This window comes from Gossypium hirsutum, chromosome A12 (assembly GCF_007990345.1).
Source record: "Gossypium hirsutum isolate 1008001.06 chromosome A12, Gossypium_hirsutum_v2.1, whole genome shotgun sequence".
In the NCBI taxonomy this organism is placed as follows: Eukaryota; Viridiplantae; Streptophyta; class Magnoliopsida; order Malvales; family Malvaceae; genus Gossypium; species Gossypium hirsutum.
The window spans coordinates 101,498,807-101,520,921 of record NC_053435.1 but is presented as its reverse complement, the minus strand read 5'-3'; the positions used below and the strand labels follow the sequence as shown (position 1 = coordinate 101,520,921).

General features: G+C 35.5%; 4 protein-coding genes across 8 annotated transcripts; 2 read left to right on the top strand and 2 right to left on the bottom strand.

Annotated features, from left to right (window-relative positions):
- Nucleotides 1-1,055: 1,055 nt before the first annotated feature.
- LOC107933459 (23.6 kDa heat shock protein, mitochondrial) lies at nucleotides 1,056-2,212 on the bottom strand. Of its 2 annotated transcripts, none has more exons than XM_016865673.2 (2): nucleotides 1,747-2,212; nucleotides 1,056-1,638 (listed from the first exon to the last, which is right to left on the bottom strand). In XM_016865673.2, exons 1-2 carry the CDS (start codon nucleotides 1,955-1,957, stop codon nucleotides 1,223-1,225), a joined length of 627 nt encoding a protein of 208 aa, XP_016721162.1. In that variant the 5' UTR covers nucleotides 1,958-2,212; the 3' UTR covers nucleotides 1,056-1,222. The 2 variants fall into 2 exon arrangements, with proteins under 2 accessions (XP_016721162.1, XP_016721161.1); XM_016865672.2 differs by having other exon boundaries at nucleotides 1,744-2,131.
- Nucleotides 2,213-5,565: 3,353 nt separating this feature from the next.
- LOC107933484 (conserved oligomeric Golgi complex subunit 7) lies at nucleotides 5,566-10,112 on the top strand. The gene is made up of 10 exons (XM_016865706.2): nucleotides 5,566-6,024; nucleotides 6,304-6,393; nucleotides 6,522-6,641; nucleotides 6,742-6,843; nucleotides 6,954-7,231; nucleotides 7,599-7,744; nucleotides 7,865-8,063; nucleotides 8,355-9,015; nucleotides 9,185-9,517; nucleotides 9,649-10,112. Exons 1-10 carry the CDS (start codon nucleotides 5,740-5,742, stop codon nucleotides 9,925-9,927), a joined length of 2,493 nt encoding a protein of 830 aa, XP_016721195.1. The 5' UTR covers nucleotides 5,566-5,739; the 3' UTR covers nucleotides 9,928-10,112.
- A 775-nt stretch (nucleotides 10,113-10,887) lies between these two features.
- LOC107933485 (luc7-like protein 3) lies at nucleotides 10,888-14,804 on the bottom strand. Of its 3 annotated transcripts, XM_016865708.2 has the most exons (8): nucleotides 14,548-14,804; nucleotides 14,305-14,433; nucleotides 13,983-14,022; nucleotides 12,335-12,410; nucleotides 12,033-12,233; nucleotides 11,609-11,821; nucleotides 11,130-11,524; nucleotides 10,888-11,030 (listed from the first exon to the last, which is right to left on the bottom strand). In XM_016865708.2, exons 1-7 carry the CDS (start codon nucleotides 14,588-14,590, stop codon nucleotides 11,174-11,176), a joined length of 1,053 nt encoding a protein of 350 aa, XP_016721197.1. In that variant the 5' UTR covers nucleotides 14,591-14,804; the 3' UTR covers nucleotides 10,888-11,030; nucleotides 11,130-11,173. The 3 variants fall into 3 exon arrangements, with proteins under 3 accessions (XP_016721197.1, XP_016721196.1, XP_016721198.1); XM_016865707.2 differs by having other exon boundaries at nucleotides 10,888-11,524; XM_016865709.2 differs by lacking the exon at nucleotides 14,548-14,804 and adding an exon at nucleotides 13,696-13,757 and having other exon boundaries at nucleotides 10,888-11,524; nucleotides 14,305-14,417.
- A 2,679-nt stretch (nucleotides 14,805-17,483) lies between these two features.
- Nucleotides 17,484-22,115, top strand: LOC107933448 (NO-associated protein 1, chloroplastic/mitochondrial). Of its 2 annotated transcripts, none has more exons than XM_016865659.2 (13): nucleotides 17,484-18,010; nucleotides 18,261-18,446; nucleotides 18,826-18,912; nucleotides 19,009-19,088; nucleotides 19,244-19,325; nucleotides 19,659-19,679; nucleotides 20,069-20,114; nucleotides 20,262-20,380; nucleotides 20,571-20,684; nucleotides 20,759-20,866; nucleotides 20,963-21,052; nucleotides 21,377-21,486; nucleotides 21,629-22,115. In XM_016865659.2, the coding sequence occupies exons 1-13, from the start codon at nucleotides 17,594-17,596 to the stop codon at nucleotides 21,876-21,878; spliced, it is 1,710 nt and encodes a 569-aa protein (XP_016721148.1). In that variant the 5' UTR covers nucleotides 17,484-17,593; the 3' UTR covers nucleotides 21,879-22,115. The 2 variants fall into 2 exon arrangements, with proteins under 2 accessions (XP_016721148.1, XP_016721149.1); XM_016865660.2 differs by having other exon boundaries at nucleotides 17,502-18,010; nucleotides 20,768-20,866.

The window sequence follows — 22,115 nt, the reverse complement described above, 5'->3', positions numbered from 1 at the left end:
TTGGGATGTCGGCAACCACCAATGACTAGTTTAGTTTTATATAGTGTAGCAAACACTTGCTTTTTTTTTTTTTAATAATAGAATCTTACTCATGTTAGCTCTGCCATCAGAGGCTCAGAGGTCTGAGCTGGCTTAAGAATGAATGAATTAGGGACGTATCATAAAATTATATGGTGATTGGTGAGTAGTATTCAAATCTGATGTGGGAAAATTCCGCCCCAGATTTATGGGTGGTCGACTCGAATTGAATCCAAATACCTGCTCTTGATCCCACCCTAATCCGATGGAACAGAAAGGAGAAGCAATCCCAAAAATCATGAAACCCAGTTTTTCCTCTTTTGCATTTTCGTTTGTTTTTTCCTCGATTTCTTTTCCCTCTTGAGAGAAAAACTAGATATGCTAAAGAATTACAGTGGCATGGCCATTTTCGTAATGTTCTGTGATGAATCTAGAACTAGACACGAAAACGAGGCAAAGCTGGAAGCTGAAACTATAGAAGAAGGAAGTCGGCAGATGAACAAGCTGCGATGGTGAGCCACAATCAAGGAGAAACAGCTGAAATTGTGAATTAGCTAGGTGTTCAACTTTCTGTTCATACATTCTAGCTCACTTTGTAATGACAGGTAGCAATGCAATGTCTACATTTGCTTGTACTGGTTGTAGATTTTATCAATAAAAGTTTCAGCTTCTTCATAATTCTAATTTTATCTTTTCTATTTTTTTGACGCTCCCGTCATGTGACAAATTTCTCCGTCAAAGTTCAGGCACTTAAATGTATCGTTTTAACGTTGTTAAACAATTTGAGGACGCCTGCTATAACATTGGAATCGGTACAGCTCACAGTCACTTTCACACGTTCAAAGCTTAAAGGGTACCGTCGCAGAAGACGGATAAAAAAGCGAATTGGGGAAAAGCATTGCACCTCCGCAAGTTCGAATGAAAGTGTCATACAGGGAGAAAGTTCAATGGTTGACGAGCATTAAACAAATTAGAACTTGTTCATCATCTGGTCACTAATTTCAAGTCCTTTTCAATGTGCAAGCAGAGCAAAAATCTAGATCCAAAATTAACAAGGTTTTCTGTTAACACAAAATGAAAGTTCTACATTAACATTACTCGTATTATATTCCAAGCCCTTATTATCAAAACTAAATACGTACAAGACCCACAGCCCCAAACCAACGAAAACCCACTTAGCCTCATCCGGACGCAACCAGTTAACTCAGTCAATTTGAACCTGAATCACATCATTCCTCTCCTCCTCCTTCATCTTTGGAACAACCACTTTGAGCACACCGTTTTTCATCTCAGCCTTAATCTGGTCAGTCTTGTAAACTTTTTCAGGCAAATGGATCCTGCTGGTGTACCTCCCGCCATTTTCCTCCTCTTTGGATTCTTTGGCCTCGCCTTTGATCACCAGAGTGTTCTGTTCCACAGACACTTTGACTTCCTCTTTTCCAAGCCCTGGCATATCAATCCTAAGGTTCATGGAGTCATCCGTTTCCTTAGCGTCCCAGCTTCGGCGGAGACCACCTCCCATGCCACGGGAAGCGGAGAGAAATGGGCTCTCCATGAACTGATCCATCATGTTCAGGACTTGGCTCAGGCTCCTTGTTGGAGCAAAAGGATCGAGCACATCTGCACATGAAAAAAGGCCGAAATCAGCATCAATTTTTGATACCCAGAAGGGAAAAAAAGGAGAAGAAGAAAGAACTCAAAATGGACAACGGAACGATAAGCAACTACCTGTGAAAAAACCGTCACCGCGGCGAGAAAGTGAACGCTGGCGTTCATCACTGAGGTCACGCTCGTCACCATCGTCGTCGAACTCACGCATGGCATTGGTGTTAAAGAGCCTGGAGGAGGATGGAGCAATGGCCATTGGGCGGACCACCCGCAAGGAGCTAGGGAGGATGTTGCATGAGAGGAGCCTCTTGAGAGCTAGAGATGAAGCCATCACCGTTGATTGCTAAAAAATAAAATTTCTCAAACTTGCTTGTAGAGCACGAAGAAAGCTTACGAGCCAACACTGCTTTTGGAATTTCCGCCTGCTACAGATGGGTGAAATGGTGGGTTTTATATAACGAAAGGAGGAAGCTGCTAGAAGGATACTTGTCACATGTAGTGGCTGGAGATATGCTATTTTATTGGGCTTAGGCCTATTTGTCATTGAATTTTGCAATTTGCATTTCCTCTAGAAAGGTCGGGAACTCTCCTGGGTTTTAGGTGCAGACAGGAAAGGGAGGTATATATTTGCAACTTTTGTTGGTGATTTATTGGACACTTGATTTTAGGGAAAAAAAACTTAAAGATGTAAATCATGTTCATTTATGTGAAATAACGTAAATATGAAAAAAAAAAATATCAATAATCTAATAATTTAAAGGGCAAATTATTAAAATAGTCACTTTTATTTGCCTCATGTTTCATTTTAGTCACTTATATTTGAAATGTTATGTTTTAGTAACGTACGTTATCGTTTTGTTACAAAATAGTCAATTTACTGTTAAGATTTATTACGTTCCAAACAACAGTCCAACATGCAAGTTGACATGTGATTTAAATGTTAACGGGGATATCAAGAAAAGTTAACTTTTTTTTATGAAAACAGAATACAAAATTTTACCCAGTTGATTTTTTTTGTTACCGTCAAAGAAGAGAATAGAAGAGCAGAACGACAAAGAAGAAGAAGCCAACATTTCTAACTGCTTGCTATTTTTGTTGCCCAACTATATTGAGAATTTCATGATCGAATGAAAATTCACGTAGAAAATTATGTCTAAATTATGAGAATGGGAGAAGGCATTGCGTTTTTTCTACTGATTTGATCCACCTATCATATCTTATGCAAAGGTGGTTATTGTTGGACTATTAAGGAAAGTGAGAAACTTGGAGAGGGAGAAGACAAAGGAGAGAATGATTTGGATTGTTGTAATAGTTGTGTTTCTTGTACTGCATTGGGTATCTAGGATTTAGAGGTTAGGTTAAGGGTATATATAGGGTATATATAGGGATAAACTGTTGCTTTAGAAATTATGGATGTATTTATTTTCGATTGTTGTGAGACTAAAAATAAATGCAATTTAGATTTTTCTTGTTCTTTTCTGTGGTTATGCTCTTCTCTTTTTTATGGTAATAAAAAAATTAAACTAGGTAAAATATTGTATTTTATTTTCATAATTTTTTTTCTCATCTCAACCGGATATTTATGTTGGTATTTAAAACAAATTTTAACTGTCACATTGAACTGCCGTTTGAAAGGTAACACAACTTAATGGTAGAGTGACTGCTTCGTAACAAAATGATAATGTAAGTGACTAAAACGTAACATTTTAAATATAAGTGACTAAAATATAACCTAAAATAAATAAAAATGACTATTTTAACAATTTACCCAAATTTAAAATATAGCTAACAGGGTCAAAGCAAAGGTGACGGAAAATTGCTAACACAGACCTTTGTCGAAACAAACAAAAGACATATCAGTGAATTTATTGATATTTATTTTTTTATAATATATTTTGTTTTGTTGAAGCCTACATAAGAATAAGAGTGGTGTTATTGTTGAGAGACGAAGAGATATGGAGGTCGATCTTCGACTTTATCGTGGGGCTTGAAGCTTTCACGAGTCTGCTTGGGTAGACGAAAAAGAATATAAATAAAATACTGTAAAATTGAAAGAGAATATATACGTAGAATATTTTATTTTATTATTGGTGTATTTGATATAAAAGATGTAGAATTGGAAAATTTTATTTATTTTTGATAGAGTTTTAAAAAATAAAATAAAACATTTGTATAATTTTTAATCTTTGATGTACTTCTCTCTCTATTTTTTCACTTATAATCCTCTCAAATTAGAATCATTTGGTTCTATGCATTATAATAAAAAAATGATAGCTTTTTTTCTTTTTAATTTTTTATTAAATATTTTATCCAATGAATATTCGATACATTATTTTTTTTAATTCACAAACAACTTTAAAAAATTGACATGTCTCTCTTTTTTAAAATATTTATTTTTTAATATTTTATTATATCTCTATACGACACTTGTCACCCTTAATTTTATTTGTGGAGTCTTAAAACTCTACTGATAATGTATCAAATAATTTTTTTTTTAAATTATCATTTGATATAAATGTTGTGGAGTCTTCTTTTTTATTTTTTAATTTCACAAATGAAATTAAGAATTTGTCATGTGTCTTATTTATTTAATTTTATTTTTTAAATATCAATTAGAGACACATGACAAAAATTTTTGAAATGTAAATCTATTAATTCATTCAATTAATGGAACCATGCAATTTAGGAGAAAAAAATAACAAACACTCGTCATAAATGAGGGAGAACAAGCTACATCAGTAAAGGCTTTAGCCTCAACATCGATAGAACATTATAACACATTGACAATTAGTTTTGTCACAATTTAAGCACAACATATTTGGAGTGATTGCAAGCACTTAAGCACGATAAGGAAATCAGTCCCTGATGGTCCAAAGCAGCGAGCAAAAATTGACAAAAGAATTGAGCATTCACCAAAGCTATAGAGGACGATAATAAAACCATCCCTAAAATCACTTATAAAACTAAGATTATATGCATAAGCAAGATTAAAAACCGTGCTACAAGAACAAATAAAAACTTCTAAAAATGAAGACTTATTAAACAATAGAAAAACAAATAAAAAAAACATATAAAACTTAAGACAACAAGGATCCACATCAACTTGTGAAATCATTTATTATTTTAAAATATTCTCAAAACAAAAATAGATTAAGAAGTTGATAAAGAGCCACCCATTTTTCAAGAAAAACTATTGGTGGCTGATAGAATTTTAGCGAGCTACAGGCATCGTCATTTATCCATCACAACTTGTGAAGATAAAAAATATACCTACAAAATAGATCTGGAAACTAAAAAAGAAAAAAAGATATGTGGAGTGAATAAGAAGAAGATTTCTTAATCTCGTTTATGGAGTTAAAAAATTGGTAAAAATAACATTGAGGCCTTTGTATTAGATGCCAGATTACATTCTGCCCCTCTATTAAAAAAATTGGTAAATTAGTCTCTGTACATTAGATCATAAGCAAACTGGTTATTTTTGTTAAAAATTTTATTCATTTCTACTGTTAAAATTGGAATGGCTAACAAAAATAATCAAACAGTGACATATGATATGTCACATGTACATCATGATTTATAAGAATAAATTTTTAAAAGTAAAAATAAATGAAAATTTTAACAAAATAATCAATTTACTATTTGATCTAAGGACTAATTCACTCATTTTTTTTAATAAAAGAGATGAAAAAAAAATTCCATTCGATTATACTTTTTAAAATAAATTTATTTGATATTCTCTTCTATTAACCTTTCACTTTTCTACTATACTCTCACGTGGACATGGATATGTCTGTAGATTCCCAGAGAGACATGGGCTAAAGGCTTGAGTTTAGGTTTGGGTTTTGATCTGATGTGGATTGTTTTGGCCCAACGATCTTGGGTGAAAAACTTTGTTATTTTTTTTGTCAAATAAAAAGAAACTGATAATTTTGAAGAGAACCATCTAAACGTCACCGCAGAGGCCCAAAGGCAACTCCAACTCAACTCATCTCCCATACCGTCAGTCTGTCAGCACCAGCAAACCGCAACGAATACTCCCTCCGGAAAACAAAACGAACCGCCCCCTCTGTGCTATATGACCCGTTAGCCTTTAGAAGTCGTAGAAAAGAAACGATGATGCTAGATCTAGGGCCATTTTCAGACGAGAAATTCGATCCGAAGAAATGGATAAACTCGGCGTGCAAGTCTCGGCACCCTCAAGACTCCCTCGACAAACACATGGTGGATCTCGAAATGAAGCTCCAAATGGTCTCCGAAGAGATCGCCGCTTCCCTCGAGGAGCAAAGTTCTGCTGCCCTCCTCCGTGTCCCTCGCGCCACCCGTGACGTTCTCCGTCTTCAGGATGATGCCGTTTCTCTTCGTAATTCTGTTGCCGGCATCCTCGACAAGCTCAAAAGGGTCTGCTTTTTTCCTTTCAGATCTTATATCATTTCAATGTTGCTCGAATATTTTTCGAGGTACTTGAAGTGTTCCTTGTACATCGGAGGTGAAAATCATAGTATTTGTTAGGTTTTGAGCTGATTTAAGATTTAATTCCTCTAAAATATACAGGTTTAAGCCAAAAGTTAATCTCAAGTTTATATTTCGTCCTGTTCTAATGCCTTGGAATAGGATTTGATGTAGGTTTAATAATTAATTCATGGATCTGAAGATGAACTTAGTGCCTTTTATTTGCAGGCGGAGGGATCATCGGCTGAGTTTATAGCTGCTTTAGCTAAAGTTGACACTGTCAAGCAGCGAATGGAAGCTGCATATGAAACGCTGCAGGTGACAATCATTGATTATTTCATCCCGACTTTTCGCATATTGGACATTGAAGTTCATGTTAGTATCATTGATTATTGCATATGAAACACTGCAGCTAAGTATTTGTTTGGTTTTATCTGCAAAAACAGGATGCTGCCGGATTAACACAACTGAGTGCAACAGTGGAGGATGTGTTTGCCTCTGGGGATCTTCCACGGGCTGCAGAAACCTTGGCTAACATGAGGCATTGCGTATCTGCTGTCGGGGAGGTAACTGTATTTTTACCACTTTTCTATGATGTTATCTGATTTTCCATCCGTTAAGTTTTATCTTTATGATTTAATTTTTTTCCCTTAAATTTGCTCTTAGGTGGCTGAGTTTGCAAATATCAGGAAGCAACTTGAGGTCTTAGAGGACAGGTTAGACACAATGGTCCAGCCTCGTCTCACGGATGCATTATCCAATCGCAAGGTTAGTATTTCTGTACATGATATGCGTTGCTTTCTTTTACTTGCAATTCTATCATCCTTTTTTTTAACTAATAGACTCCTCTATACATTTATAATTGTTACACTATGCAGGTTGATGTTGCTCAAGATTTGCGAGGAATACTTATCCGAATTGGGAGATTCAAGTCTCTGGAGCTGCACTATACCAAAGTTCACCTCAAGCCCATAAAGCAACTGTGGGATGATTTTGACTCTAAGAAGAGAGTTGGTAAGCTTGCTAATGAAAAGAGTGAAGTTGAAAGGTTATCAAATAATAATGAACAGTCGAGTTCTCTGGCTGTATCTTTCTCAAGCTGGTTGCCAACTTTCTACGATGAGTTGCTACTCTACCTTGAACAAGAATGGAAGTGGTATTTATTATTGACATTTCAGTGCTCCACATTTTAATTCTCAATGATGTTTTTACATGCTTTCTTATTTTATTTTCTGGGAAATCTGAATTGCTTTAGAAATTTGCTGCAAAAGGCGTTCATTGCTTTGGAGTTTATTGTACTCGCATTTTCTACATATATCTAATCAGATCGTGTTTTTATTTTTGAAGTTGCTTGTTCTACATTCATTAATGGAAGAAGGGTTTATGAAAGAGCCAAACATCAACTAAATTTGTCATTCTTAATTGGAAATCGGCAAATATTACTGGATGTTAATGGAAAACTTTATTCTCTTCCAAAGAATAAAATGTTATGGATATGACCATTTACTGAACTCTTCTTCCAGGTGTATGTTTGCTTTTCCTGAGGATTATAAAACTCTTGTCCCAAAGCTTCTCATGGAGACTATGGCAGCTGTGGGTTCCAGTTTTGTCTCCCGCATCAACCTTGCTACTGGAGAGGTTGTTCCTGAAACAAAAGCATTTGCTAAGGGTAATAGTTAACTTTCATGATATTCCTTGAGTTATTACTGCATTGTTTGACCGATGTATCTGATTTCAGCTGAAGGAGAACTGATTATTTTTCTTTCACACTCCTTGTTAATGGCATCAGGTATATTAGATATTTTATCTGGAGATATGCAAAAGGGTAGTAAGATTCAGACTAAGCATCTAGAAGCCCTGATTGATTTACATAATATGTCGGTAATCTTTGCAAGAAATATCCAGCACTTATTTTCAGAATCTGATACGGGAGTTTTAATGGACACACTCAAGGCAGTGTACTATCCATATGAATCATTTAAACAGAGGTAAGCCATTACAAAGATAATAAAATGAAATGCCTCTTTTTTTTTGCCCTATTTTAACATCTAGAGGCACAAAGTCTATGGATTTTTCTGGTCCTTGGTAAACCTGTCACCGTCAAAGACTTGAGTTACATTTGGGTTTAGACTTTTTTTCCCCTTCTAAGCGGAGGAAGATGTGGGAACCTTTTTCTTATGTCTGTTAGTTCTGATTAATGCGATTTTCTCTCTTTCCTATTACAGAGCATATTTTGGTGCTCTCTGGTTTTTTTAACGAGTAACTTGGATGTGCTATAGGTATGGACACATGGAACGTGCTATCCTCTCCTCTGAGATCGCTGGGGTGGATCTCAGGGGAGCTGTCACACGTGGTGTGGGAGCCCAGGGTATTGAACTTAGTGAGACTGTTCGAAGGATGGAAGAATCTATTCCTCAAGTTATCGTACTTCTTGAATCAGCTGTAGAGAGGTGCATCAACTTTACTGGTGGTTCAGAGGCAGATGAGTTGATTCTTGCACTTGATGACACAATGTTACAGTACATTTCTACCCTCCAAGACACCCTCAAATCACTTAGAGCTGTCTGTGGAGTGGACAACAAGGACATTGGCTTGGACAGGAAGGAAGGGGCTCAAAATTCAAGAAAAACTGATTTGATCTCTAATGAAGAGGAGTGGTCAATTGTTCAAGGAGCCTTGCAGATACTCACAGTGGCAGACTGTCTAACAAGCAGGTCTTCGGTCTTCGAAGCATCCTTGAGAGCTACTCTGGCTAGATTGAGCACAACTTTGTCACTTTCAGTATTTGGTTCAAGTTTGGATAATAACCAGCTACATGTTGCAAATGACGATGGAAATGGGGAGCCACCATTGGGTGGAAGAGCTGCCTTAGATGTCGCAGCTGTGCGGCTTGTTGATGTTCCTGAGAAGGCCCGGAAACTGTTTAACCTTTTAGATCAGGTATTTAAAAATAAAATCTACGCTTCCTTACGAAAGCAAGATGCAAGCCTCTTTTGTATAAATTACGAATGTGTAATCATTTCATGTGTTTTTTCTGGTGCTAGTCATCCATATGACACTGCATGCTTAATTGCCGAACGATGAAAATAATAAGTTGTTCATGGTGCAGTCTAAAGATCCCCGATTCCATGCACTTCCTCTTGCATCCCAAAGGGTAGCTGCATTTGCTGAAGCAGTGAATGAACTAGTGTATGACGTCCTCATATCCAAAGTACGACAACGTCTCAGCGAGGTATCTCGTATGCCAATCTGGTCTGCAGCCGAGGAACAAAATGCTTTTCGTCTACCAACCTTCAGTGCATACCCTCAACCCTACGTGACAAGTGTTGGCGAATATCTTCTTACTTTGCCTCAACAATTGGAGCCACTTGCTGAGGGTATTTCTAATAGTGACGCCAACAATGATGAAGCACAGTTCTTTGCAACAGAATGGATGTTCAAGGTAGCATTCAATTCGCTTTTAACTATAAACAGCTAAAGATGGAAGGATATTTAATGTCTTCTTTTAGAATGATCATTTTGTTTTCTACCGTGCAAGAAACATTTATTATACATTGGTCTTGTGTTTGGAAGGTTGCTGAAGGCTCCACCGCCTTATACATGGAGCAGCTACGTGGAATCCAGTATATAACAGATGGTGGAGCACAGCAGCTGTCGGTTGATATCGAGTACTTGAGTAATGTGCTTTCTGCTCTTTCAATGCCAATTCCTCCGGTCCTGGCAACCTTTCAAACCTGTCTTGGGACTCCTAGAGATCAGTTAAAAGACCTGTTGAAGTCCGATAATGGGAACCAACTTGATATTCCTACTGCTAACCTTGTGTGCAAAATTCGACGTCTGAATTTGGATTAGTAAATTTTACTCACAATTTTGTAATTTCAAAACAAGCTCCGCAAACGAATCTTATAAGCCGCTATTGCCTAAATTCCTTTTTTTTTTTAAAAATTTTCATCAATGAGAAAAGTGTATACCCGTTTCCTGATTTGAACAAATGTGCTATGGAAGGAACTGTTATAATTGAATATAATTTTTTGCTACATTTAACAGTTCTTGCTTAAATGCGCAGCGAAATAGCTAGATTTGAGTCATCATCTATCACCTTCATCCAGTTAAATGCCCTCGAAATTTACTTCCAAAATCATTTGGTCATAGCAACGTTGAGATCATTTCGTGTGGTCCAAATCATTTGGTCATAGCAACGTTGAGATAATTTCGGGATGTCTACTTGAGCCCGTAAAATTTATACTTTTAACTTGGATAAAGACTGATTTCGGAAGCAGCAAAATTCTCTTGTTTTCAGTTTTTGAATGATAAATGAAGCAATGCTATATGGCTTGTTCATGGACCAACTCATTAATTTTATTCCAACTTCCAAAATCAGAATTCAAGCTAAAAGAACAATGTTATGGAAACACAGTAAATTCGTAATCATACAAACCCATCAGAAAGAAAAAATGCAACCAACAATCCAATAGCTGAGCCTAGCCATTTACAGGACTAAAGGAAACAGTACTCTTTACATAAATCTATTGCTAGGGTTTTAAAAAACATAAGAAACGCATCAAAGGTTACTTCTAGGTTCAAACCATCCCAGATTTTCCCTGTACTATTCCACAACAGCAAGCCGTTTCAAACAAATAATTGATACAAAAGCATCCACAAAGGCAATAACAGAGTAAGGAAGACAACTAAAGCATTGTGGTGCTGTAACCGAAATTTAATCTGTTACCTCAAATTTGGAAGATCATCATCTTTCTCAGCAGCTTGACTATAGATATAAGCATATGAAGGAAGAGGGGATAAAGAAGAGACTCAAAACAAAGCCCACGGAAGCATGTTATAAATTTAGTCCAAACAAGATAAAAAGGAGTTAACAATAATATTGTTATACCTACCTCAACCCTTTTCCTCTCTAGTAATTTTGATGAAAGGGAGTTGGTATAGTCCCAACAAAGCTGTGAGTTACCAAGAAAAAAGTTTCATCCATGATGACAAAATTTAGCACTACTCCAAAAGCACACGTTTATAAACTAGAAATAAAATAAGAGGTCTACCTCATTGGCGTTCAAAGCCAAAACATCTATTGTACAGAATGGCACTAATATCGGCGAACAGGACTTCTCGAGGACCTCCTGTGACTATGTCTACCAGGGGAACGGGACCTGCTGCGATTATGGTGCCTATCCCTGCCTCCATCTCTACCATTCTTGTACCTCCATTCTCTCTCTCCATCCCTACTACCTCTCCCGCTCCACTCTCGAGACCTTTCACGATCCAAATCACGATCCTGGTATCTGTCAGAATCCTTGTCTCGATCGCGATATTTGTCTCTATCCCCTGAATCACTTCTGCTCCTCCTACTCTGATATTCCTTCTTCTGCTTTCTCCGTTCTTCAGCTTCTTTTTCTCTAGCTAATTTTTCCTCTTCCCTTGCTTTCTCCTTTGCTTCCTGAAAGTTCATTCAGACTTTTCACTCACAGCAAAAGGTTAAACAAACTGAGGCCCACAAATCATTCTACACAGAAACATTTACCTTGAACTCAGAGATGAAATCCCGAACCATTCCATAACCAATATGTTGCTTTCCTGTAACATGGGACTGAGTTCTCTCAGCAGCATCATTAGCAACTAGAAAAGATCCACAAACCTCACACAGAGCCATTTTTTTCTCCTGCGCAAGCATCAATACTTTATCATTCTGAGGTTGCTGAGTCAACACTGTCTTCTCAGCATTAAGTGCCTCCACCTAAACAAATATCACAGGTCAAGCTTCAAAACGTGAACTGTCTATCATGATAAATTTATAAATCAGGTGCAAAATGAATAAAATAATCATATTAAAGAGGCAGTCAAACAGAAACATAATTTTTCTGTCTAGGATGTGGCAACATTTACTGAACAATATCTCACGACTTTTGGATCAATTACTAAAAGCGAATGGAAAACCTTAACAACACCTTTCTCATAAGTGCCTCAGCTTCATCCACCTTTCCAGCTTCGCCAAGACTCTCCACTTGCTCCAGCAGATTTTTTATTTTTTCCTCCAAGACAGATAACTGTTCAGACTTCTCTGCAGATAGTGGAGCAGGTGGTGCTGGCTCCACCTCTTGAGCAAGGCGTTCTCGTCCTCGCCTAACTCTTCTGTCAAGGTCCATCACCTGGAGGTGTAGGCATGTTATGAAATATATAAAAATTACAACTGTTGTCGCAAGAAATCAAGAGGGCTGTTAAGTTAAAAAGATAGAACAATGGAACCCACCAATTTCTCACAGAACTTAGCCAGTTCAGCTTCAAATTTGGCCACATAAGCATCGTGTCTGGAGGACTTCTCAAAACTAAAGTCACAAATTTCAAAAACCAACTTAAAATACAAATACCACAAGAAAAATGCATGTTGATCAGGAAAGGCAAAACTGGTCCAGACAACTCAACCTCCAAAGTCAGGCAGCAAAACAGCTAATAGACAAGCTATTTTTGTAAACAAAGCAAGGGCCAGAATGCAATTTATAGGGAAAATATCAAGCAGCAATTTAGCAGATGGGACAAACAAATGGCCAGCCACACCAGATACTAAAGTAGCACCAATAATATAACTTAAATTATGGTGCTCTTTAGATCACAAATTTTCCCCGTGCTTCTTATATACAAGGAAAGTTAGCTATAAGTGTGAGGCAGGTGTTACTAGTTTTAAAAACTGTACTGCATCCAAAATATACATATTGAAAATGAATTACCATAATTTTTTCTCAGCTGATATTACCATATATTACATGGGGATTTCATGTTCCCCCGCAGATTAACCCCTATGGGAACATCAAAACCTTATGGTCGCTTTAATTAATGAATTTGTGTTAAATTGGACTTCATTCTTGCAACAATACCATCTCATCATTTGACATATCAGATGAGGTAAGGACAAGTGATCTCAGAAGGCAAAGTATACCCAAAAAATGTTTCAAAAGGGATGATGATCTGAGACAGGTCAAAAGGGAAAAGATCAGACCAAGTTACACTTCTGTGTGCATCACTCACCCATTTACATGATCCAGGAATGATACCATTAATAAAACCAACAGAGAAGTAATGTTAAAAAATCCAGAAAGTCACTAGGATCCAAAAACATATAAAAGTAGACGAGCAATTTTATTGCAAGTAATCAAGCCCCTATTACTTGGTAAAAAAAACGCCCCGATTATCTCTGATGATGCTGATCATGATGGCAGTAACTTGAACTGAGGATACTAGGAGGAGGAAAATCTCATAGCAAGGTTTTGAGGGCTAAACATCAATGACATGGAACAATAATTAGCAGGGGGTCAAGAGCTACACATTGATGGCATGAACAAGTCAATTACCTTCATATCAATTTACGCAATTTGAATTTTCATGACTAATACCACACCAAATTACATAGAATATATATTTTTTCCCCATTTCCCCTAGTAAAATAAATTGAGGTCCTAAAGCATTTCTTTGTAAGAAGGTTTAGGAAGGATCTGACATAAAACATCCTATGTTTTTTTTTTTCTTTTTTTGCCAATAACATCTTATGTTGAAGAGAGTTCAATTATCTCTCCGTACCCCTTGCAAAAATCTGATCAAAATGTTTAGATCAGTTACCTCAAAAAGAAAAACCAGCAACACCTTAGCATACCGCGAGTAATGCATATTTAAGTTCCATCCTACATGGACATATGAAGCAGCTAACTTAATGAGGCAAATACAAGATCAATAATATTCTGGGAAAAGTTTATTAGAACTTTACTATTAACCACTCAGGCTATGCAAGGTTAAAAAGCCCAACAGACTAAGCACAGGCATTTAAACAGCTATTTGCGATGCATTTGTACAAAAAGAAAATCTCACAGCATAGATATCTAAAAAAAAGAATGCTTATTGAATCCCACCTTTCTTTCAATTTTGGATCATGAACTCTAGGGCATTGTCCTGATGCACCAAAACAGAACACCACAAAACATTAAACAGTCATTAAACTTTCACATTCTCTAAACGCAGCTCCTTAGTTACTACTAAGGCATGACACAGCTAAAGAAATTTAAGATTTATAACCAAAAAACTTAGCCATCTCAGCAACTATGAGATATAGAATAATCAAATTTAGTAAAAAATTCTCTTATTATGTAATCAATTTTCCCAAACCTAACATGTACATATAGTCATATTCTCATGAAAGAAAGAGCAAGTGAAAAATTAAAATTGAAAACGCACCGAGATCACTCCGAGTGTTGACGAAGAGGTCGTGAGGACAAAAGCGAACCATATAAAATGCACAAACCTCTTTGTCATCCCATCGAAGTTCCCTGTATCCCTTTTTCTCTTCCTCCGTTAAATTACGAGCTATAAAATTTCAATAAGAAAAAATCGTTAGAAAAAAGTCCAAAAAAATGATCTCGTATTAAACACAAGAAATTAGACAAATATCAACCAAACAAATATGATATTTCCAAATACCCGTTCCCATAAGTTCATCAAGCAGAGCTCGTTGTGCATCCATGACTTGGAATCGAAATTGTGAGAAAAGGTTAAAGAATTTGAGGATGTTCTCGTAAATAGAATCCTTTTCCTTTTAAAGCAAATGGAAAGGAAAGAGATTTAGGGTTTTGCACAGGGAGAGGCGCAGTAGAATCTTATTAATTTTGTTTTATTTTAAAGCTAACTGTGAACCCTGGCTTGAACAAGTGTTACACAGCTTTGAGCAAACGACCGTGAAAAATCTTTACCAAAATTTTATTTAGATTCAATTTTCTACTATGGGTAAATTTTGTATTTTTAACTTTTATACTATTTTTTTTAATTTTAAAAATTAGCATTTACATCGTGGTTAAATTCATTAAATTTAATTTTATATAAGTAGAATGCTTATATTTTATATTTATTTATTTTTTTAATATCTTTATATTTTTTTAAATTTAAAATTTTAATGTTGACTTTAGTAGTTAAATACATTAATTAAAATAAAATGAGGATAATATGTAAATAATAAGTAGATATAATGTTACACATGTGATAATATATTTGGCATAATTTTTTTTAAATAATAAAATTTAACTAATATTTTTTATTAGAGTCGAAATTTTAAATTTAAAAAAAATACATAAATAAAAATCACCAAATTTGAACCCAGAATTTCCAAAGTTGTAATTTACACTAATTAAATTTATTAAGAACAAAATCAGTTTGAAAACTCAAAACCGTCGACCTTGATTACCTTGGTTGAATAAATTGAAAACTACCTAAATCTATTTATTTTGTGAGCTCACTTTGTTACAATTGTTTAACTGCAAAGTAAATGATTATATTGTTTTATTTCAGTAGTTACAATCTGAGCTATAAAAAAAAATCCACGTTCCTTTTACTTTACCTAAATTAAAATTTTAATCTAAACAAAACAAAAATTGCTCAGATATTATTTTAGCTAAGAATGAATAAAACCAGCAATGGCACCGAAGATGAAATATAGAGTCTCTATATCCTTGCGGTTAGTGGAGAATAGCCATAGGACCGGATTTGTCATAAAATTGAGATTATTTCCTTTCCTTCCTTATCAGAGAGGGGGGATTGATTCTGTGAATGATAAGATCAGTAAATGGAAATTCACTGAGATTTAATCTTTGTGAGATCTTCAATAGTGGTACCGAGGGTGTCTTTAGAGTGTACCGCTCTAAAATTTTGATTCAAAATTATCTTAATTTATCAACCAATGAGAAATTACTAAAACATTTGACCTTTTACACATTACAATACAAAGAATTAATCAATCAAATAATAAATAAGAAATGGGTTAATTTGAAAATAAATAAATTGCTTGTCGTTAAATATTATTATCGTCAGACTTAAACTTAACTAAAATAACAAAATAAGGGTTCTGCCCCCTTTTTCCCTGAGTTAACGTTAAGTAAAGGAAGACAAGGGAATGGGTTTGATTCGGCGATTTTTCTCCTATTCATGTATGATAGATACGCAAGTTCTCCTTCCTATTTCGTAAGACAATTAGTAGATCTAATCATGAGTTGGGTCATTAATTCAAATCTGAAAACTTGTTCGAAAAGTGAGAGGATGTTAGCAAAATATAAGCTCGAAAAATGAGTTTGGACAAAAAAAAAGACTCCTTTAGAAAAAAAAAGAGCCGAGTTTCAAGCAAGACTTTTTGGCTTGCCCGGGCCAAATTTGACAAAAAATGTTTTTGTTGTTGTTTGCTGTTGTTAATTGCTGATAATTTTTTTTTGTTTTATTAGTGTTATAGGGTTTAAAGTTTACGGTTTAGTGTATTTGATATATTATATTTTTTAAAATTTATTTTTATATAAAAAATAATCTAAAAAAATTAATACGGGTGGACCAAATTGAACTCAAGTTAGTATTTTTTTATCTGAATTAAGTTTAGACAAAAATTTAGACTCATTTTTTGAATTCAAACTTAAAAAACAGTCCTAATATTTTGTACCGGCCGTCATGATTAGCTCTATAATGGAGGGCCTTAGTTCGCGGAAAAGAAAAACCTTAAAAACTGCTAGTGGAGTGGGGTGGCACTGGCAGCATTTTGCTGATTTTATTTATGGTACTGCCAGATTTCTAGCCCAATGTTACTACCTCATAAACATCAAATTATAAATAACAAGCTCTAGAAGTAGTGAGATATCATCAATTTACGTGTGTTTGATGTTGTATTCTCCAACTTGAAGGAGAGGTTACCGTGATGTATCTTTTTATGCATTTTTTGTGAGTATTGTATTAGGTGGGTGAGAGCTCAACTTCATGGATTGAAATCTCTTGCAAGATGAATGTGATTTAAAGGAGATTCAAATTTACGTTCTACTTAAAAGACTTCATCAACTCACCCAATCTCAAATCCCAATATTTCATCTTTTGCTTACCTAGAATTCATTTGTTGAACAGAGTGAATTATAGGAATCCACTTTGGTAATAGTATTATAAATATTAGGTGAAAATTTGCTATTAGTCCCTATACTTTGTGAAAGTTATGTTTTTATTTCTTTTACTTTAATTTGTACTTTTTCAAAAATTAAAACTTTAATCATTACCAAACCATAAGCCACATGCCAAATATATTATCATATATGTAATTTCATGTCAATTTATTATTTTTACATATTACTTACTAAAAATTCTATTAATAGATTGATAACTATCATTTACGTTAGTAATTGAATTTGACCAAACATATTTAACTATCACTGTACAAATCAAAAATAAAATTTTAAAATTCAAAAAGTATTAGATTAAAATTGATCAAGTAAAAAAAGTACATGACTAGAATTGATCAAATTAAAATACAGGGACTAAATCTATAAATTTAGCAAAAGTATAGGCACTAATAACAGAATTTAACCTAATATTACCACCCATTCCCCTCTCCCTTCAATATCATAATCATCATCATCCTTCGAGTTTAGTGTGTTACATCTTCCCACGCTAACTAAAACCCCTCCATCCCACTGTGAAAGTGTAAAACCTCAACGAGACAAAACGGTCGCTGATGGCGCTCAAAACCCCTTCCACATTTCTCTCTCCTCTCTTTCTTCCGAAGCACTACACTCTCTCTATCTTCAACCCCGTATCCCTCAATATTTACAGAAAACCCACTCCCCTTTCCTGCAAATCCACTCACTCCCACTCCCCATCTCAGTTGCCACTCTCCGATACGAAATTGCTTTCTTCCGAACCCGAAGGAACTGGTGCGGCTTCTCCGACCCGGGGAGACCGGTTTCTCGAAAGGCAACAGGCTGACGAGGCTGCCAAGCTTCTTATAAAGGAGATAAAGAAGACTAAGAAGAAGACGAAGAAGGTTTTGAAGGTTAATACGGCAACCGCCTGTTGTTATGGTTGCGGAGCTCCATTGCAGACTTCGGAGGTGGATGCTCCGGGTTTTGTGGATATGGACACCTATGAATTGGTATTGAACTTCAACTTTGACATTTTAAAAATTAGTTTTTTTTTTCTGGATTGGTCGAATGCACTTGGTTTTAGTGTAAATGCCCGTTACATTTTAATATGATATTTTTCTATTAGCAAAATTGTAAAGGTAGTTGTTCGGAAATTGATTAAATTCCCCCCTCCTCCCCCTCCCTTTTTTTTTTTGCTTGAATAAGTTAAAGTTTCTGGTCAAATTGGGTAGCTGATTTAGTACTGTTTTATGACTGCAGAAGAAGAAGCACCACCAGCTAAGAACGATTCTTTGTGGGAGATGTAGGCTTTTATCTCATGGGCATATGATCACTGCTGTTGGTGGGAATGGAGGTTATTCTGGGGGGAAGCAGTTTGTTTCAGCTGATGAGCTTCGGGAAAAGCTCTTTCACTTGCGATATGAGAAGGCTTTGATTGTTAAATTGGTGAGTTTATATAGTTTTAAATTCCAGACCAAATTAATGGAATCTTTCGAGAACTTTTTTCATTTACTTGTGAATTTTGGTGATATGATAATTGCATGGAACTTACCATTTTATTGTTAGTTAAAAACCGAGTTCCTTATCCACCCATTTTTTTGTAATCAAAGAGTAGCTGAATAAAATGCTTATAATAATAATGAATGCCAAGTAAATAAACTTATTATTATAGGCTATCTTCTAGTAAGTGATTGAATATTTTCCATTTGCTCCAATGATGACTTCTCTTCACAAGGATTTAACTATGTTTCAAACTTATTGATAAATTCAATGTTACACAAAATGATCAGGATGTTTTCCTGACTCCTTGACCAATTACTTTTAGGTTGATATTGTGGACTTCAATGGCAGCTTTTTATCTCGTGTGCGTGATCTTGCTGGTGCAAATCCTATAATACTAGTTGTGACTAAGGTAGTAATCTGCACTTTTGGGCTATTATCCAATCAATAATTTTATGACATATGCTTTGCAACAATGCTGACTATAAGGTGTTTGCTTTTCTCTCAGGTTGATCTTCTTCCAAAAGGGACTGATTTTAATTGTGTGGGTGATTGGGTTGTGGAGGCCATTACAAAGAAGAAGCTTAAGTAAGAAGTGGTTTCACTGGAAATTATTCAAAGAATTGATGTTGGATCTATCTCATTTAACTTTTTATGAATATTTAGCTCCTTTCAATATTTGTTTCTTATAGTTTCACTTCAAAGCTTAGCATGTTTTTGATTCAATGTGTCCTGCTTTGCAGTGTCTTGAGTGTGCATCTTACTAGCTCAAAGTCTTTAGTAGGGATTGCTGGAGTTGCATCAGAAATCCAAAAGGAGAAGAAGGTTTGTATTGGTCCTTATATATATTTTCATCAATAAGATTTGAGATATGTTGTGCTTCATATTAAATGCTTGTGAAACATGTTCAAATTGGTATCTCCTGAACCGAAAATGAAATAAATGTCACCTTATACCTGTGATGAAGTCCAGAACATTTCTAATCTACATTTGGTTTATGAAGTGGTTACCACTGCACTAAGCCCTGAAGTTTTCTTCTATGCAATTAATGTTCCATTTTATGTAACTTGTTACTATAGAAATGACTTTAACCCTTTATGATCTGGTTTCCTTCATATTCCTTTGCTTAACTTCTTTACCTTGACTCTTCTGATGCAGGGAAGGGATGTGTACATTCTGGTTAGTAAGTCTTGAAGTGGAAGCTTATTGTAGATTTACAGAGTGGAGTTGCAATTACTTTTTTTTCCTGCTAAAGTTACCTTTTTGAAATCCTTTTTTCCTTTACATCATCTCTTCCAACCTTTTATTCTCATTGCTAGTTTCTTTATTGCATGATCATAATTGCAAAATGGGTTCCTAACTGCATTTGGCTGTCATACGTGTACTCTGCTACTCGTATGTCCAGGGGTAACATGAATAAATATCTTTGTTTTGCTTTCCACATTTCATGTGTCTGGCCGAAGGTACTTTATCTGTTTTAATCACAGTGTTGAACAGCTTTGATTTGGTATAAATTTAAATTGTATTCATATAAGTTGTTATATATTTTCATTTGATCATTCTTACAGGGATCAGCAAATGTGGGAAAATCTGCATTCATAAGTGCCTTACTAAGTAAGTTCATTTAATTTTATCCCGGGTTGTCTATATGAATTCATCTCCCACTTTTGCTCATTCTTATGTGATAATTTAAATGCTTTATCTAATTTCATACAACAATGGAGTACTGAACATCTTACAATCTGGCCCATGAAACATCAGAAATGATGGCACAAAGGGATCCAGCAGCTGCAGCGGCACAAAAGTACAAACCAATACAATCAGCTGTTCCCGGAACTACTTTAGGACCAATCCAGATTGATCCTTTCCTTGGAGGAGGGGTAATTATCAGTTCATTGCCTGAACTTCATCCTACCCCCTGGCACCGTGTTTTCATTTTTTTCAAGGATCTTTTGGGGCTTTTAGTTAGTCTCCTGATTAGTTCTAAACCAGATAAAATTAGTTTTAGCAGTCCTTGTCTATTAAGTTTTATAATATTGACCAATCATTCATGTTATTGTCTTCTTGCAGAAATTATATGATACACCAGGGGTTCATCTTCACCATAGGCAAGCTGCAGTAGTCCACTCAGAAGATTTACCTATCCTTGCTCCTCAAAGTCGGCTCAGAGGTCAATCATTCCCTGTACGTTTTGTTTGAAAGATCCGTGACACCCTGTTAAATTCTTTATATTCTTTCTTCTTATGATGTTCCCCAAGGGTTGCCAGGTCTCCTCCAAAAATGGGATGGTAGGGAAATTCAATTCCGATGGCTTAAATGGGTTCTCAATATTTTGGGGTGGCCTTGTCAGAATTGATGTCTTGAAGGTCCTAATAATTTTGTTTCATGTATAGTCAGTTATGAGACCGGTTGTCATTGATGTGCAGTGTCTACTGAATCTGTTACATTCTTGATGCTTTTAGGTTCTCCCAGAGACATGTTTGACATTTTATGGGCCAAAGAAGTTACCCATTCATGCTGTACCTACTCATGAAGCAGATGAATTTTACAAGGTAATCAAGACTACGTGACAATTATGAGTTCTGCTTACTGCTTTCCCATGATATACTTCCACTTAGACTAAATCTGCTACAATTACGCAATATGTAGTTAGCAGTAATCAATATATACATACACATTTTCTGAGATAACCGTATTAAGTATCTTGAACACTAATTCAAGTTGCTAACTCTCTCGTAGGCTATGGAGTGAATATGGCCATCTTAAATTTGAATGACTAAGCTTCTGAGACATCTAGCTAATAAAATTTCTTCTCAACAACTTATTATGAGGCACCTGTTATTGTTATTAGTAGATAATTGACCTAATTGCTGCAGAAAGAACTCGGAGTTTTGTTGACACCACCAACTGGAAAAGATCGAGCAGGTGAATGGAGAGGACTGGAGACAGTGCAGCAACTGCAAATAAACTTTGAGGATGCTGAAAGGTGCAATTTGAGTTTATATTTCATGGTTATATTGCTTCAGAATCCTTGTTTTGGTTAACTTGTACCGAATAAAACCTATTCCTGTTTGTATAATTAGTTACTTGCTTAATTTGAAATATGTCAAAATTTGTTGCTTGGACAGACCTGCTAGTGATGTGGCTATTTCAGGACTGGGGTGGATCACCGTTGAACCGAGACGCGAGTCACTTGGAATATCTGAAAGTAATTTTTCAGAAACAACCAAACAATTGGATATTGTGGTCCATGTACCCAAGCCAGTTGAGATTTTCGTTCGGCCTTCAATACCCGTCGGTAAAGCTGGAGCAGAATGGTACCAATATCGTGAGTTAACAGAAAAGGAAGAAGAAATAAGACCAAAGTGGTACTTTTGAGGGCTTTTTGTTTATATGTTTATTTTTTTTCTTGATTTTCTATGTATGCGCCACTAATTTAATTGGCATGTTATTGTTCGTTAAGTTTAGAAATGTTTATGCCATTGCTGTATGCTCATAGTGAAACTGAGGATACAGAGAGGAGCTTGCTTGTTCCACAAATTTTGTTTGTAGAAGTTAGAACAACTTGTAATACCATACAGTGTAGAAAGAAAAAAGTGAACATTTATTTTCTCA